Raw genomic sequence first — 20,067 nt, forward strand, 5'->3', positions numbered from 1 at the left:
AAATGTTTAACTGATTGATTGAAATGTTAACTGATTGATTGAAATTAACTGATTGATTAATATTGATTAATTTAAATGTTTTTTTCTCCAGTGATTTCTTTCTTAATATTTTTCATATTTTTTTCCTGAATTAAACAACTTTATTAAAGTTCTTGACAACTTTATTAAAGTTCTTGACAACATAATCAAAGTTCTTGTAAATTTACGATTTTTTTAAATGTGTGACATTTTTTAAAAAAATATAATAAATTGTTATATGAATTAATTTTGAGTGAGCTTCACACACAACGATGCAGGCGCAAGTTGGTTTCGTGCACAATAACCCAGCTGAATAATTTCCCAGACTCATGTAAGTAGCATTGCGTAATTAGAAACATTCCAGAAACGCAAGAAAATGTATAGCTAATTTACATGTCTGAGCAAAGTTTTCGAATGTATAAAACCATTTGCATACAGCTGGAATAGAAAGAAAATAGCGAAATTTAAATTTAAGGGTTGAAACTGGATTCGAACCCACTTGAATTTAATCTTCTAGGAGCACTTTTGTGTGAGAAATGGTTGCTTGAATTAGGATGAGTAGAGCTATATTTTACTAATTTACAACTTTAAAAAAATTATTTTGTTTACAAAATAAATTTAGATGTGGGTGCTAAATCTTTATTTTCAGTAAATACAACAACGACAGTAAATATTATATCAATACATAAAATGATAGTTTTTGAAATAGCTACATTATTTAAAAGTAGACCAGCAAGGGAGCCATGGAACTCATTTTTCTCAAATCCAATTCAATGTAATAATTATGGTGGCAGGGTGAAAAAAAAGTTCCAACAAAACATTAAAATAATTAGTTTTTTCTCAAAAATAATAAAACTGCATAATATCATATAATGTGCGCTGTATATTACATCTGACACAATTTCCCCAACTAGATAAATAAAAATTACTTTAACAGTTGATTTAATTGCTCTTAAATAAGAAGCTAAGGAGGCTTGCGCATAACAATTTAGCTGTATATCCGATGTGATCTCCCAGGTGAACTAATTGAAATATTTAAACAATTTATAATACGGAAACTAGAACTACCACTTTCAGCTGCTTCCCTAACTTGCGGATGATAGCAGCACATATTATTTTGAATTAGAAGAGATACACACAGAGAGTCTTCATTTTATTAATATATATTAAGATTAAAGATTGAAAAGACACCAATTTAAAATAATGCATCGAAAAACTCATATCATCGCAGAATTATGGAATTTTAATTGCTAAAATGCAGTATCATTAAAGATAAATTGATAGAAAGATAAAATAGCATTATTGATAAAATAGCATTAATAACAAATTACATAGTGCATACAAAATCATAAATCTAGTTAAACAGTATTATGATGAAATGCCATCACTAAACAGAAAATAGTAAGTACACTGTAAAAAAAAATCTGTTAAATTTACCGAAAAAAACTGACAGCTGGTGTGCCACTATAAAACCATTTGTTTCATGGAAAAATACTGTTATTTAAAAATGGAAGCCTGTTTTTTAAGTAGAAAGGTATCGTTATTTTAACAAACAAAGTCTGTTATTTTAACTAACTAATTCTGTTATTTTAACAAACAAATTCTGTTATTTTAACAGACAAATTCTGTTATTCTAACAAACAAATTCTGTTATTTTAACAAACAAATTCTGCTATTTTAACAAAAATTTGTTATATTTAACAAACAAAATGTATGAAATAACTATTAGCATTGTGGTCCGTGAGAACCGAGAGTTGAGTCCACGCTACCCGTTAACGCCGGGATTCGAACCCGAGTTATCTCATTGATAGGTGAACACTCTGCTTCTGTTTATATTTAAACAGTTTTTTCTGTAGAATTTGCAGTTATCTTTTATAGTGTAGCTATACAAAACATTGCTCTAAGTAAAATGATTGAGCAAAAGCTATTATATAAAGCGAAGCTATTTCAATAATTTGTTTTCTTCAAAAGAATTTACGGTGCTGACTTTTTAAAAAGGTTACATAGCACAATAGATAATAAATTTAATTTTCTATATGAAAGCAGCTACATAAATAAATAATCTAATGTTATGTACCGATTTAGAACTACAATCTAATTCAGAATAAAAATTACAATACTAAAATTTCAACACCATAATAATACGAATCATAAAAATTAGCTAAATAATGTAAGGATAATCTAAGTGATATAAATATCATAAAAGACAAAACTATCTCACAAGTTTTTTTAAGAATTGTTTCATTCCTGAGTTTCTTATAATTACCTTATATTATTGATAAAAACACGCTACAGATAATTACTACAAATTTATGCATACACAATCAATAATAAAAACAAATAATAAAGCATTATTTACAAATTCGGATTTAAAGTCAAATGACTTAATGATATAAATAAACAAAAAAAAACATTTAATAATCATTTAATTCAAAGCAATGTTATGATTTCCTATCAGCACTTTCTCAGAATTGAATAAAGAGTCAATATAGATATTAAATTATTTATTTAAATGCATATGGATAATAATGATAAGTAAAATAGTATTTTTACACTATGCAATATGAGAATAAAAAGCAGAATTATGAAGATGACGATGAAAAGAATGATAGTGGACAAAGCGATATTGTGCATTTAAAAAAATTTTCTGCCCTGAGATTTTCAGATTTTGCCCTGATTTTAGACCAATTTAGATCTGCCCTGAGATTTAGAATGTTACTTAATGTAATGATAAAAATACAACAATACGGATGAGACAGAAAATGTTCTATACAAAAACAGCATTCTAAACAATATAATGTAATAGCCAAAATTGGATATAGAGTTTAAAAAATATCTTAAATGAAACAATATGAATAATTAATAATTATATTGAAACAACTAAGATAAAAATAATAATGATAAATTCGATTTTTATAATGATGCATAATTGCATTTGAAAATATATAAATAATATTGATAAATCCCTTGCATCTAGATAATAAAAGACCTAAATATTAATTTTTAATAATGTTAAATAATATTCTGAAAGCAGAATGCTTTAAATATAAAGTGCTATTGAGGCAAAATGATTTTTTCAAAATTTATTTTGTCGAGAAATATTTTTTTCCTGAGATTCTTTGAATGTTTCTCCATGACAAAAAGTAAAAAAAATAAATAAATAATACACATTTAACAATACTTAAAATGCTTGGTATAAGATAATGCATAGATAATTGCATGGGGAAACATTATAAACAAATAATCAAACGCAAAATATAAAATTGGGGTTAAAACTACCTAAGCACTCAAGATTAAATAACTTAATATTATAAAAGACAATAATGGAAAATATAAGCATATAAAGTAACATTTCAGTCAAAATTACTTTGAAACATTTTGACATCTACGATTCTTGGAATGCTTCTGCTTTCTTAGGGTTTCGTTTCCTGAAACATCTCCGGATTAATAGAAATGTATTTTCTAAGAAATCTGTAACTTGAACCAATGAGACTCCAAGCCATATTCCAATAAAACCCCCTATGTAGCTGAATGCTTCAACTTCCTGCAACCGATAAAAATAATTTTATTATAGTATTAAATAATGATTTGACCTTAAATAAGTGTTACATTTTAGGATTAAAAATGTCATTGTTACTTCTTAAATTTATTATATTCTCCACAACGCTTACGGTATATAAAAATATTTTTTTAAACAAATCATAAAAGAATTAATTTTATTATTTTATACAATTCGTTATATTTTAATTCTATAAATAAAATACAATTGGCTATAAATAAAAGTATTCAAATGTAATGAAATCAAATATAATTTTTTTTCACACAAAACAATTATATCTGATCAGTGAAAAATCCTAATTGGTTATCGAACATTGTTTTTTAAGCTTACAGTATAAATTATTGAGTGATAGTAAAAATTAATGCATGTAAAAAGTTAGCGATTATAGCATAATTATTTTAGCTTTCATTGATACAAAAAAGTCACTATTTTTTATGATAAAGGAGACAGATTTTAATAGATTTTACTAACATTTTTTCAAATTCTAAAAAGATCTGATTTTGACTGGGTTTTCTGATAAAGTCTGACAAGGTTTACAGCTTTCCAATTTGAGCTAAATGTGGCTCTGTTGAATTGAATTGTGGTAATTATAGGTAATTATTAAATTGAGGTAATTAGATCACAGAGATTTTGCCATTTAAAATTTTCGCGGTTTCTGGCTTAAAATGCAAAACTATCCCCTCCAAAAATTGAGGGAATTAACTGTGCTGATCGCAATGTATTTTTTAGATTGACTGAAAATAAAATCAGAGCTTCTTAGATTTTCATAGATTTTCTCATCAAATAATACCAATACCTTCAAGTAATCCTTATTCAAAAATGTTTAATTTTTTAATTTAGTATAGAATTTAATTACAGTATTATTTAGTATAGAATTAATTTACAGACCAAATTTGTAATCAACTACTATTGAGTAGATATTAAATTATTAACAAATAGGTAATCAACCATAACTATTAAGAAAAAACATTTTTTAAAGAACTGAAACCAAACTGTACTTCAGATTTTCTAAACTTCAGACGTAAAATATTACTTATTAAGGAAAGTAATGAAAATTTATTATTATTTGTGGATGGGAGTAAGGTTTTTTTTTTCATAGGTCCTCTGAAATTAAATACTTACCTGATATTGAGGTTTGTAAGAGAAACTCATAACTTCTGTATCTTCAATGCTCACGTCAACGTATATCTTCTTTCTTAAAGAATAATATGTGCATAAGTTAAGAAAGCAAGAATAACATATTGCATGCCCTTTAAATGTATAGAAATTGCTTAAAAAATAATATTAGTCCCAAATGCGAAAAAAAGTTATACGAAAAAGAAAAAAAAATCAGGTACTAACTAGTTTATACCAGAGATGTTTTAAGACAAATTCGAGTCATATTTTATATTTCTTATAAGCCTTACTGCACATTAGTTATTTTGAATGTAACTTTTTGCATACGTATTTAAATTACCCGTATTCAACACTCTTTCGTATGCTAAAAATGTGTGAATGTTTTAAAACTCAAATCAAACATGCATGTATTTATAATTATAAAATCTTTTCACCACAACGATGCGAAAAAAACAGAGAAATGAAGTTACATTTTTGAATGCAAGTTAACTTAAGCAGCATATAATCTAATCTTTTTACAGTACACTAGTTTACACTACCTAGTTATTAGAATATTTTTGTACTTTTATAAAAAATTACATTTACATTTCTATTTTGATACCATCTTTACTTTTCTGTATAATATAAAGTTCTGTATTACTTTTAACTTTCTTTTAAATATTTCACTTATTATTATTTATCCATTTTTAAAACTTTATTGATAATTGTTCTATCCATTGCTCGTTTGAACTCATTGGATACACACTCAACACAATAAAATAATAAAAACTAAAAACTAATAATGCATTCAAATTCACAAAATAATTTTCATACTTACATATCTGTATCGATAGTACTATTCTCTTTCTGAAATGAAAATTAGTAGGAACGATTACAACTTATTTAATAAAAAAAATGTCTTAATGGATATAGATAAAACAAATTATTAAATTTAAAATAATAATAAAAATATAGTTTGACAGAAGTGTAAAATTAATCAGAAACAATTTTAAGGACATGTTTCTATGTTGGGCAAAATATTCACGATCAAATTACGGTATTAAGAACTGGCACTTTAAGTGCATCATCCATAAAATTCATTTTAACGTAAAATCCATTTTTACGGTAAAATATTGTAAGATAATTTTAGCAGTAATATTTTTTTAATTGGAATGATTCAGTGATTTTATGGTAATTATAACTATAAAATCGACGGTATATCATATTTTTTATTTGTTTTGGCAACAATGCTATTTCCATGACAGTTGAAAGTTGAAACAGTAAGAAACATTTTTTTCCAACATTGATTCCACAAAAAAATGCATTTTAAAATTATATAAAAATAAAGATTTATATATGTATATATATATATATTACTATTGTATTAATATATTTTGCTTTGGCTTTATTGATACAATATCAGAAAGCACTCTGTTTTGCGGATATAATCGTGTGGGCTGAAGAAAAGATTATATCTTTTTTTTCCGGTTTTTTTAATTAACACTTAAATTTTTTTTTTTTTTTGTTAAATAAATTGTTGTTTGTTATTTTTTTTACTTATTATTTCCCACCCCCCTTTTTTCATATGTCTATAATTTTTCTTTGTTTTATTCTTCATTTTGAACTTATCTAATGAGTGCTGTTTACTTGCAGCTTAAGCGCAATAAATGATACTTATTGTTTTTCTTAACTTTCTTAGTGTTTTCTTGTATTTATTTATTTATTATATATATATATATCCAATATACACACAGGTATAATGCTGTTACTCAAAGCAACTTGTGATATTTAAAATTTAATGCAGCCAAGCTACTTTCTCCGCTATATATATCTTTGAATAACCGTGAGAAATCTATCATAAAAATGCATAATATTGATGCAGTTTTAATCGGTCCCAAATTTACTCTTAAGTACGTTGTACCTACATAAGAGTCTATTTGTTACTTAATAAAACTATACCAATTATCAAGCTGACAGTAGCAGTATGGTGTCAATATATTTCGGCGAGTGTTTAGGGTATCCTGTAACAAATAAATACATTTCTCCATCAACTTAGCTTTTTAATACATAAGTTAATACTTTGTTTTTATTAATACCTTCCAACAAAAATAATTAAGCATCATTGACAACAAAATTAGATTGCTGATCTTTAATGTCTTCTTAAACGAATTAGTTCCATTTCTCTATTAGTTTTCCTTTTTAGTACGTGGCTTTTTTGTACTTCACTTTGTAACGATTACCAAAATTAAATATCATTGACGTCAATAATAATATTGGTATTTTATTACTTTCTCTTCAATGAATTAGTACTATTTTTTCCTTGATGTTGCGTTTCAGTTTAAAACTTTTTTTTTATATTTAAATTTCCGTTCATTTGAAATTATTTAGTTTTATAAAAATCCGTTTTAAAAGCATAACTATAAAGAAACAAAATAAACATGTAGTTTTAGATAACATTAAAAATATTAATCAGCTGACGTAGACTTCTTATGATAGAATGATCACGTTTATCTTTCCTGGAATAACCNATATATATATTTGAGAGAGATCACTGTGTTTTTCTAAGAATAAGGAAAAAATACAGTTACTTTTACTAAACTTTTACTGAAATACTTACAAACAAAAATAGAATTTTTACATCAGATATCAAATTTAATTTCCATTCGAGTCTTAAAATTTTTATTTGACATTTATTCCTTCATTGACTTTCGACAGACTGACTCTTGTTCCTCAAAATGAAATGAGAAATAAGTTTCTAGGCTTACTAAAATATTTACTAAAAACAGAAAAATATTGAATAAAGCAATTTTTAATTTAAATGTCTATTTGTAGGATAAATCAAACTCATTTCTGAAAACCCATTTATGACTACAATTTGTTCTTTTGCATTACTGTTTCAAGGAAAATTATTCTGCAATGTCTAATGTTGTTCAAAATTTTTTTTGTAGATTGTTACATTTTTATAGACTTACACTGAGAAAAAATTTAGGCAAATTGTTTTGACACTCGACTCAGTGTGTACATGAGAGATGAAGTGGTATATTGAAAATTATCTTAAATGTTTATTATGTGAGCATGTTTTTCTGCAATAAAATTGTAAAGGTGTCGATAAACAAGTGTTTTCATATAGGAGACTAAATGTCATGTGGTGTATTTGCGTGCAATAAATAGATAACTAATCAAAGTTCTCGCAAAAGATTCTAATTATAAATCACATTAATTAAGTAATGCTTCTTATTTTTAGAAACAAGTAATCATTTACTAAAATTTTAAATAAAATAAGAAAACGGAAACTGTATACCTGTAAATCAATGTAACGATCTTGAACTTCAACTGTATATTTTATGTAACTGAAAAACAAATAAATATTTAGAACATACACAAAAAAGGAACTTTAGTAATTACCATAATGCATGTTTAGGACATTTCTCGTAGATAAAACCGTAATTACAGTTAATAAAACCAAATATGTATAGCATTAAAGCCATTAATTTTGTAATTTTTTTGCATATATGGTAATGATTTAATAAAAGCTCTGAATTTCAAAATTATAGTTCTTAGTATAAACATTTTCAATACCGAAAAGCACATTTAGTCAATTATAATTGCTTTTTATGCCATGTATTAAGGTGTCATGATAAAATTACCGAAATTTGCTTCAAATACTATTTTATATACTATTCAAATGTAAAATCATATTTTATAGCTAATTTTACCTTGATCATCACAAAATTGCTAAGGCAAATTTAATCGAGCTTTCTCATATTCTTATAAAGCCTGAAATACGTTAATTATTCATTTCTTGCGATTCAATTCTATTATTAATATTGTTTAATATTTTTTATCATCTTTTAATCATGTTTTTTGAGGAACATCACAGTTAACAAAGTGAGAAACATTTAAAGCATTTCGATAGAAACAGAAAAGTGTCTTACAAAAAAGGATCAAGTAATACATTTTGTATATTATTTGCAATAATACAATTAGTGTCTCCATCAGTGTCAGTCAAATCTATTATTTCCTTTAAACTGTTTTTGATTTCATTCTTTAAAGAGCAGAAAATTTCTCTGTTTTCCTTTAGTTTCGTATTGCATGTAACTCATGGTTATTTTTTTTATCATTCTTGTTATTTTTTTTATCATTCTTGTTGAATTGTATTTATTGTGTTTAAAAATTTCTTTGGAATAATTATTATTGTGATGCCATAATTGGCATACACATATTTATTTTCTATCTTTTAAAATATCTTTCATTACTTAAGCTGATTTTTTATTAATAGAATTATATTTAAAATAAATCACAAACTTAATCTTTTTAAAACAAACATAAAATATTTATTTCTTATCTTCTAGATCAATGTAACGGATACTTTCTTTTTATTTCATTATTATGCAGACATATATATTCACTGTCGCCTTTAATCGAAAACAAAAATCTATTTATAACTTTTTATTCTAATTTTCCAACGGCTAAATGTTTCGGTTGCATGGTTGTAATAATTCACATAAATTTGTTGGCGACTCGTGATCGCCAAGGTATTATTTTAACTCTATATTGATATGCTGGTTGGCCTTGTTTTGGCTATGCTATATTTTAATAAATCGCCAATTTTGGATCTCCTACCCATGCTTCTGTGTCCGATCGGAACAAATTACATGTACTTTTTAATTTGGCTTTTGATTAGGCTGGTTGTGGGGGATTCGTCTCCCATGGCCTGTTCTTATTAATATTATTATGCAAAATTGATTCAACTGAAATTCTTATGAATGATTTTTATATTTTGTAACTCGAGCTCTGCAAGTATACTACTAAATAAAAGCCTTTTTTTATTAATTCTAATCCGGCTCAACTATTATTCACCATCTTCTTCTGTTTTCATCATCCACTGATTTCTGCATTAATCTTCAATTTGTCACTATCTTCAACTTAATCCACTATACCATAATATACAAGCTCCAACCTCAACTGTTATATCCACCTGATATTCCATCATCACCACTTAAATTGACGCCCTGAATCCATCTTCTTCATAATTATAGAAAAATTTGAAAGTGTTTCAATAAAAAATTTAAAAAAATTATTTTCTTCCAACTATGTTAATTGCAAGAATGTTAAGCTCTCAAATAATGTAATTTTTACACGTAATTTTCTTAAATGTTCTTAAAATGCTCAGTAAAAAGTTAACAAAAACTCATGATTGTTCTTAAAACTATTCTTAAAACTAGAAAAACTCGTGACTGTTCGGGGAACTAGAATTTACGTTGCGATTGGCAATCAGTCCAATTCTGGTAAAAGGACATAAATCTTTCCATTGACATGTATGTGATAATGACACAAGAGCATGTATAAGCAGAGCATGTTTTATTTTGTGTCGCAGCAAAGTAAAAAAGAAAAGAAAAAGGAAGAATTGAAAATAAGAGAAAAAAGAACTCTTAGACTTAGAAACTTAACATTAGGAAGATGCGTAGAATAATGTACTAGAAGCCAGAAGAATGATTAAATAAAAAAAATCAATCTTTGATTCTACCGACCGCAGAAATTCACCTAGAGAATTGAAATTTCAATGTGCTGGAAGAGTCATATTTCTTACGTTACATTTTATTTTGATATTCAAAAACTAAAAAGATTCAAAAGGAAATTTAGAGTGGGTAAATAAAATTTTACAGGAGGTAGAAAGACATTCACTAAATAGTTCGAGAATTATGAACGGCCGAGTGCTGAGTTCTTTGTACAAAATACCATATGAGCTGATCTGTTGTCGACTGAATTTTTATTTTCGAAATTTGTTCAATCTTTTTTGAGATATTTATTTTATAAATTCGCTCTTGAGTCATCAATTAAAGTAACAAAAGAGAGATTAGATGTTACCAGATATAAATTTTAACATTTATATTCAAATGATTAAAAATAAAAGAATAAAATAAAAACCAAAGAGATAAGAACAGTTATCAAGTGAAACTGTTCTAAGCCTCGTTAACGAGTCTTCCGATTCAGTTACACTATTTGTATGCATCATTTCTCATTTATTTATTTTTCTTATTACGTTACACAATATGTATTCGTTAAATGAACACTTCTTTCAAATACAGGTAATTCGTCTTTTCGTTAAGATAAACATATTGACAAAGTTTTCTTATATAATCCTACAATGATTGGGAATTTTACTAAGAAAATCTTTTTCTTTGTTTTTGTAGAAACTATTGATTTTTATTAAAAATGAAACTATGATGAATGAGAAGTAATAACGTGGGTTGGTGTACGTAGCGTACTAGTATAAACAGATAAGAGTATTTCTATAGGGAGGGAGAGTAGGGCATTCCGTTACAATCTATGTATCTACTGTTACATTGACTTATGCAGTAATATGGGAATTGAAATAATATGGCAGTAAATGGCAGTAATATGCGAATTTGAATAAGAATTTTTAATATTCAATAAATTGTTCTCAAAATATATATCAAATTTTATTTTTTATAAATAATTATTTTACTCACTAGCATTCTTCTTTACAGCTTTCATAGCAAATTTGAATGCCTGCTATAAGTTTTTCAAAAGGTGCACATCTGAGGAAGCAAGCATAAAATTGATCTAGTTGGAGAAAAATAATCACAAATGTCATTTTAAATATTAGATTTGCGATAAAACATATAAAAAATAATAAAAAATATAGCTTGAAAATTTTCTGAAATTTTTCTAAATTTACATTTATGGCTTCCATTATTACAAAAATTCATGTTTTTCATTCAATACAAATTTCATTCAATACAAATTCAAAAAAACATTTCCAGTTTTCTAAAATGCTTATTTTCATTTTTAAAACAATAATTCAAATTTTTGTGTGATATGTTAGAATTTTTAAATCAATATTTGTAAGAAAATACAAACTTTCGGAGCAAAGGGGAAAATCATTTGAATATGGATAATTGTGGGAAGCAAGTGTACAATTGCAGCAAGAAGTGACAACGTCAGCAACACATTTCAATCTGCAAGCCTAAAAATTAAATTCATGTTTATATTTTAAACAGAATGATATTTATATTAAGAAAGATTATTATTAATCATATTATTTTTGCATGGAATATTTAATATTTCAGTTTACTTTGATTGAAAGATATGGATTAATGTTAATATATTATATGGTAAATTCAGTTTTCTAATGTACAAAAAGAATGATTAAATTTTTGTAAATAAAATCATAAAATATTGCATAAATTATATTAAAAAAAATATTTCTCTAAAGAAACTGCTTTAAAAGCGATTAAAGGAAAATAATAACTCACATCCTGGGACCGTGGTCCAGTTTTATTATTGTTTCTCCACATCAAGTCATAATCCATACAATCTGTTTTATAAGGAGGAGGAAGTAAATATTCTTCTGTCTAAATATATAAAACAAGAAAAATTTAAAATATCTTAGATAATGTTTAAGAAAGCAAAATCATTGTATCTAGCTTAATAATAGTATTTTTTTAATGTATGTAATGAATTCAAAGGTGAGGCTCAATTTCAAATATTATTTTCAAATTTTACCAAAATGTCTTATTTAGACTCATTTTTCCGAATTAGAAATAATTTTATTTTTGTTACGGAGCTCTTTTTTTTAATAAAGCAAAACTGGTAATATTAAAATAATATTTTATTAAAAAAATAATAATTCAGCAGTCTATGTCATTTCGGTTCAACCGTTTCGGCCTACATGATAATTAAATAAAATTAATGCACCATAGGCAGAAAAATACAACTACGCGTTTCGAAAAAGAAGAGTTTTCTTTTATTTTTGGAGTTAAAATGATTATTGAAACTTTTGCCTTAATTTTTAAATTGTTTAATTATAGGAAGATTGTTTTAACCTTAACTTGATGTATTGGAAATTTTAGAAATTTTTATGACTAATTAATGACAAAAAATAAACAAACGAGAGGATTTTCAAATCCTCCCGTCTTTTCTTCTGCCCTGAGTTGTTGAATTTTTTCCCATTCTCTTTTCTATTGCTCATTTTTTAATTCCCATGTAGTATTATAGTCATTTTGATCTATTAGAATTAGACAAAGAGAAATTTGTGATTGCATTTTTTTTGTATGTAGTGCTTTACTTAATATGTATGTTTCAGATTATGCTAATAACATTTACTGCAACGATTGTTAGCACTTTGGGATGTGCTTGAATTTATTCACGTTTATTAATTTCTTCATAATGTTGGCAAACATTTGACATACAGTAACCCAACCTTATAAAGGACGGATACAAGATTTTTTAATTTGCTCACAATTATTTTATGAGACGGAGGAGCCATTAGAGAAAAAAAATAATCTATCGTAATAAAATCAAGAGTTCAATTAAAAAATTTCTATTAGATCAGTCGGTAGAGACGTTAAAAAAAGGAAATTCTTTCATCACTTTGAAAATCATTATTGAAAAAAAATTAAGCTCTATACGATTCATTTTTTAAGAATAGCATTTCCCATGTTAATGTTTTACAGCGTGTAGCTCTCAAGAGTAAATAGCGCATTGTTTAAGATAAAAGAATTTTTTATTCGAACATGGAATTGTAATATAGGTGGATTACTTTACCAAATTATTATTTCTAAAGTTATCCATGCGTTAATTTTTATTTATAATTGTACTTTTAAAATGAGTTTCTATAAAACTAAATACTTTAAAATCAGCGGTAACTGAAAAGTAAATAAATGGAAAAATAATGCTGATTTGTTTAGAAGAAAAGCAAAAAATTACGATACCATTTTTGACGTAGGTGGATTACTTTACCAAATTATTATTTCTAAAGTAATCCATGCGTTAATTTTTATTTACAATTGTACTTTTAAAATGAGTTTCTATAAAACTAAATACTTTAAAATCAGCGGTAACTGAAAAGTAAATAAATGGAAAAATAATGCTGATTTGTTTAGAAGAAAAGCAAAAAATTACGATACAATTTTTGACGCCAATAATACTTAATAAATTTTATTAATTTTATTCTAAATGATAGAAAAAAATAAGTCGCAGTACTAAGATCCAAATTAATGGAAAACAATGTGTTAATTCAATTAAGATAATCGTTTAAAATCATTAAACTACTATTGATACCGAATTTGGTAATAAGTACTAATTGATACAAAAAATTATCTACGAATTAAAGAATGAAGAAATTTTACTTATTTGCTTAGAAATAAATGCAAAACATTCGCTTCACCATTTTCGACACAAATAATGTCTCTTACATTTTTGTATTAGGAACTAATGGAAATTTAAATAAATGATAATAGCCTTTGTACAGGAAAGCAAAATTAATGAAGCAATGATACTAATTCATTTAGGAGAAAAGTTAAAAAAAATTATCACTTTTTGATGATAATGATTCTCAAATAATTTTGGTAATAAGTACCAATTAAAATTTAAAAAAGGGACTAAGTATTAAAAAGCCAAATTGATGGAGAAATGGTACTAATTCGCTTAGGACAAATATAAAAATTGTCGTACAACTGCCATCGCCAATAATGCGTAGTTACTTTTGGTGATTTGCATATGGTATACACTATTGGTACGTATTATGGTTATTGATGCAGAAATATTTGGTATCAAATTTACTATTATAGGTTCAAAGTATTATATGAGTACATTTGGTACCGATTAAAATTGCTCCATCACTATGCATTTTTATTATAGATATTGTGGAAATATATTTATAACGGATTCTCACAGAAACAAGACATTGGAATTATTTTAGCTTTATTAATTGTCTCCAAATTTAGCTTTCAGTTTTGTTCTAATTTTGATTTTGTTATATTCTTTTTTGCCACCCTGTTAGAAGAACAGGTAATCAGCTAGTACATTACAACTAAATACTTCATAATAAGTTCTTACCATCGAAACAGTTATTTTGTGCATTCTTCCTGGCTTCATAAAATAACCTTTTTCAAAAGGATTGGCAACATCAAATGGAGAGTGAATTGAAAAATATATCCCATCTTTCATGATTGGATCAAATGCATCATATATCATGGGATCAAATATGAAACTATAATAGGGATACTTAACTGCAATAAAAATTCAGAAAAATATATAAAACTATATAACTATATATATATATATATGTTTTAAACGTATTTTATATTTAAAAAAAGTTTAAAATTTGAATATGTATGGTTTGTATACTAAACTGTATAACTTCGCCACAATAATATTTCGTACATTAATATTTTGTACATATTACTTAATAATTATGTACATAATATGAAAAAATAGATGAGTTACAAATTTCAAAAAATGATAAAATAATACTTAACCTTTTGCGTACAGTGCTTAGTATTATGAAGCCATTCCGGTTCACTTATTGTACCAGTCGGAAGCAAAGCGTTAATTTAATTGCGTCTTAACAATATATGTGATTTTTGAGTTTATCCATATTTTTACTTTTAAAACTTTTTTTTTAGGTTTAATGTTTTTATGAAAAAATAATATTTCCCTCTGGTTTAAATCTTTATGTAAATGTGAATATTATTAAAAACGATATTGGCACTTTTGATTACTTTTTCGTGCATAATTCAATAGCTCTTTTACAAAAGATAATAAAAATAATTTATAAAAAGCTGAATTTTATTACAGTATATTATTTATATACAGTAATTTTATTACAGTATATTATTTATTAAGATGGAAATTTGGAAAGTTTTTATAACACACATATTTTTTCAGTAAATTTGAGAGAAACAATTTTTAACATCCTTTTCTTTTAGTTTGCTTTTAAAAGAATTACAAATTTTAACCTAGCTATTCACTGTAAGCAAAAATATGTTAAATTTATTTTTAAAAACTTATTTTTCAGCCATTTTTTGAATAAATGAAACTAGTTAAAAAAAGGGAGCAAGAAATATCTAATGACGATATTTATTGGCCGGTTAAAAATATAATTCATTAAGATGAATAGGTCTTAAAGGATCTTTAGAAAATGTATTAAAAAAATTTAGAACTTAGTTGTTATTCATCTAATAAATAAACTCAAATATTATAATTTTTGTTTATTGTCATTTGCGAAACTTTTTGAAAGTAATTAGATTTCGGATTGTCTACAGTACTAAGATAATTATTGCAGCATACCAATTTTGGTGTTGATATATTTGAAATAATATTTCTTTTAATAATATACTCAGATCCCGACTTAATAAATTTATCGGGGCAGACAATTCTGCTTGTTAAATTGGGGCAATTGGTAATATTGAAGAACAAATAAAAATATAAAATATCTCCACTTATGTTACGGAACAGTCGTTTTTATACAACTATACAAAAATATGAATAACTAGAAATTGTTCATGTTTTATTCAACAGCTAAAACTGCAGCAAATTTTAATCGCGCTATTCTTTCCACTTGTATGCGGGAAAACCCCACTTTTTCTAAGAGATTTTCACTATATTTCTCTCAAGCAACTTTTTTTATTCTTATTTCACCGAGAAATTGCTACCTAAATCGAATGATTGAATCACCCTTGGGCAATTTTAAGAGAAGCACATAACTTTGACTTATGTTTCAAAATTACTAATTTGAATATGGGTCGGATATTTTTGCAAGAACAATAAGGTTTTTCCCTTTTGTATCTTCGTTATCAATTATAAAAACATAAAAATGATACATAAAGAAAGGTTATATAAAAAAATCGTCAAAAGAGCCCTAAAAAACTGCAAAAAAGCCTTTTTTCGGCTTTTAAAATAGCACTTTAACTCGGTTTAATTCGTTAAAAATGATGTTTTGCCTACATTTTTACCAGGTAAAAAGATAAATTCATTAAACTGCAAAATTCTTTAAAGGTAAATTTGTTAAATTTGAGCCTCACTCTATTTCATTTAAATTTAAGAAAAGTATTTTTATAATTTATAACGTTTGAGTCTAAGTACTGCTATTTTGGTAGAAAAGCCATTAAATTTTAAAATATTTAATATAATCCTTCATGTATTTTTATTTTATTTAGCATATGAAGTCTCTTAACTTACTAAAGTGAATTGTATGTTTTCAACTGTCTGTTTCAATCTTAAGTTACGAAGATTGCGTTGGATATTGGCTCTGTAAATTTTGCTACCAAGATTACAACAAATTTGAGTGTTAGTAAACTCCTTTCTTCTAACAATGCAAAAAATGTCAAAATTTGTACTTAAATTCCAAAGAAAATGTATAAATTTTTTTAATAAAAATATAAATTTTCCTTACTTTTTTAATAATTACTTCGTTAGTAGTTCCAAAAAAAAAGCCGTAGAAGTTTAGACAATTAATCAAAGTGTTTAGGAAAATCTTAATGAACATTAATTATAACAAAAACTAATTATTTATTATACAAATGATTAATTATGAAATATGATAGTTATTGACTATCATTTTAATACTTATTATTAAATTAAAACTTATTTTGATGAAAAACAGAAAGACAGGACAGAAAGAGCAGTTGTTTTTATTACCATCTTGGTAACTGCAAGCATCACATAACATGAATAAGAAGAAAAAAATGATGCAGTTGCAATTTCTACTCACAGAAATTTTTGTTCCTTTTTAGAATGGGAGGATCAAGAGAACTTTCAACTCTTGAATAAAGAACGAAGCATTTGGAGTACTCATTCATACCAAATATTCTTCTTCTCACAACTGTCTGAGAATGTTCAAGGAAATATGTTTCATTTGCTTTCTCAAAATCGCTGTGTGAAAAAAAGATTTAATGAATTTGTGAAAATTTTTAGGTTAAGTTTATTTTTCAACATGTAATGCATCATTTGTTCAATTTTGCATGATTTTTGACGCACAAACAAGCAATATAATTCACTCTTCTACGTTGATTGGAAAACGTTGAACAGAAAAGCAGGAAAAGGTTTGAATAAGTAAGTGTAAATAAAGGGTAATTTCCGATTATTAGAGCTAATCACAAGGGTTGACATGAAAATTTAAAAAATTCGAATAATGTAAAATTACAATAAATGTGCAGTGAGAATTTTACAATATATAAATGCATAAGAATGAAATTTTTGTCGTTTATAGTTATGCATATTTAAATATGATATCATAAATAGCTAGTCATGAAGTTTTATCAAATCGTGTTGTTTATTAACCACTTAACGATCTTATTAATTGCAGGAATACGGTAATAAATGGGCCTATTTTTTATTTAAGAAAATTTTTTTAAAAAAAAGGTGTATGCATGATATATGTATTCATTTTCGATTTTTGCAAAACTTTTTAGCGTGAAATTTAAAAACAATTGAATGTTTATTTTCTTGATAAGGAAAAATTAAAAAATGCGTGTTTTGAACATTAAAGCGGAATTTCATTAAACTTATTAATAAATATCGGAACATTTTTCTTTTATAATGAATTTCAAAGCATCAGTTGCAAATTTTATATGAACATTAAAATAAACAATTTAAAATAAACTCTTCTACAGTTATATTAAAAATACTCCGGTGCAGACATCTAGTGTGTAAAATAAGAAATTTATGAAAAAAATTCCAGGCAAAAGAGATGGATATATTTAAACCTTTTTGGATATATATATGGACATATTTAAACTACTTTTGAATGTCCTACCTCGGAAATATCACGGGCATGAGAAATAGGAGACGAAATCTCACTCCGTGCTTTGACGGGAGAGAGAGGGAAGGGGTTAATATCTTGTTATTGCTTGTCAAATTTATTAGCTTTATCTAACTTTTTAGCATAGTATTTTTCTAGGTACGGCAGATTATTACCAGCCAAACGTGCGAATTATATCGCCTATCATAGTTTATTACGATTACTTTTCTTTAAAAAGATCCTCTATATAGATATAACCAAATAGTTTTTTTCCCTGACCTTTACAAATTAACAGAATAACTGATATAAATTTTTTGAAATTTTCAATATTTTTTAACGTCATTTTCCATTTTGATTGGCTTATATATTTGTTTTTAATTTAAGAATAGCATTGAAAATGGTTACAATGTACTCAAAATGTGCGTTGATGACCTATCACAGATAATTTTCTTCATTCATAAATGAAAGATTTTTAATGCAACTTTTGTTGAAACTAGACATTTTTTAAATCTAAAATTCTGTAGATAGTGAGGAATTCAGACACTGCTCTAATATTTTTATCACGATAATAATGATTAAAATTAATATAATAATATAAATGAAAATAAATGAAATTACGACTAAAAGTTGCTAAAAATAAAGGTTTTACAAAAAATACCGTTATAATGTGTTAAAAACTGTTAAAAGTCCCAAAATTATTTTCTAATAAATTATAATTAAAATTATTTTCTTATAAATTTGCATTATTTAATGAGTAAACTTACTATTTATATTCATAAATCAAATCATTTATATCATGGCTTAATTCAAGAACATCACCTGGATCATAACTTGCGTTACGATACTCGGGTTTGGGTACCTTTAAAGAAAAATAGACTTAGAAATTGTATTTTAATAAAAAACAGACGATTAAAACATAATTATAAAACTTTTTACCAATGTCGTTTGATTGTCTCCACAGTAATCTCTATTCTGTAGACAAAACGTGTCGTCAGGCATTTCGCATCGTTGCGGATATTTTTCGCAATATTTGCTTCTCATTATTCTAAAAGTCATTACAGTATTATCAAATTCATATAAAATCATACAATTACTCTATTATCTATACTATACTTTATATTTTACTTAATACTTTATTATCTATAACATTAAAAGAAAAACATTGTGTGCGTTTGCGTCTTATAACTGCAGTAACGTTTAAGCTATGCAAGAGACATTTCTTGCCCGTGATCTTAAATATTGTTTAAAAGTTTTAATTTTATCATTCGGGTTTGACTTGTGAAAGGTGATTTTTTTTCATAGGATTAGATTTGCGTTTTGTTGCAATTAAATATGCTGATGATTGTTTTTTAACTCATGAAAAGAAAACATCATATATCAAAACGTTAGTCAAAAACTAATTTCACTTATTTTTTATTAATTACTAACCATTAATTCTCGAAGACAGAAAAATCAACGTTGCTCGCATGTCGGAATGATGTTCCTGAATTAATATTTTGAAAACAATGTAAAATGTTAATTCTGTTTACTTCGTTGACGTTTATGAATAATATATATATATATATATATGTGTGTGTGTGTGTGTGTATTCTTATTTATATGCATATTTTTTATAGTGTTGGATCCAGACTTAAGTCCTGATGAAATGGAAGAAAAGTCAAGACTTATTTCTCAAGTTTTGGAACTACAGAATACATTGGAAGGTTGAGTAAACAAAATGCAATAAAATTTGCTGAAATTATTATTTATTTATTTTTTAAATATTTGCAGAAGAACCGAACCTTGGATCTTTTTATAAATCTATTTTAAATTTATGCTTTTAATTAATTTTTAAAACTTATTGTTT

The 20,067-nt window shown here is 25.7% G+C and overlaps 1 protein-coding gene across 1 annotated transcript in view; it reads right to left on the reverse strand.

Annotated features, from left to right (window-relative positions):
- Positions 1–635: 635 nt before the first annotated feature.
- LOC107452666 (acid-sensing ion channel 1B) overlaps positions 636–20,067 on the reverse strand; it is a 24,146-nt gene continuing 4,714 nt past the window's right edge. Inside the window, exons 3-13 of the mRNA XM_016069213.3 lie at positions 19,158–19,266; positions 18,986–19,080; positions 17,193–17,353; positions 14,537–14,709; positions 11,953–12,051; positions 11,558–11,663; positions 11,167–11,260; positions 7,974–8,022; positions 5,511–5,539; positions 4,700–4,772; positions 636–3,562 (exon numbers count right to left, since the gene is read on the reverse strand). Of these exons, the coding sequence (XP_015924699.3) occupies positions 3,404–3,562; positions 4,700–4,772; positions 5,511–5,539; positions 7,974–8,022; positions 11,167–11,260; positions 11,558–11,663; positions 11,953–12,051; positions 14,537–14,709; positions 17,193–17,353; positions 18,986–19,080; positions 19,158–19,266 (1,147 nt within the window). The 3' untranslated portion in view covers positions 636–3,403. The remainder of the gene's footprint in view (positions 3,563–4,699; positions 4,773–5,510; positions 5,540–7,973; positions 8,023–11,166; positions 11,261–11,557; positions 11,664–11,952; positions 12,052–14,536; positions 14,710–17,192; positions 17,354–18,985; positions 19,081–19,157; positions 19,267–20,067) is intronic.

Source organism: Parasteatoda tepidariorum, chromosome 7 (genome assembly GCF_043381705.1).
Source record: "Parasteatoda tepidariorum isolate YZ-2023 chromosome 7, CAS_Ptep_4.0, whole genome shotgun sequence".
Classification (NCBI taxonomy): Eukaryota; Metazoa; Arthropoda; class Arachnida; order Araneae; family Theridiidae; genus Parasteatoda; species Parasteatoda tepidariorum.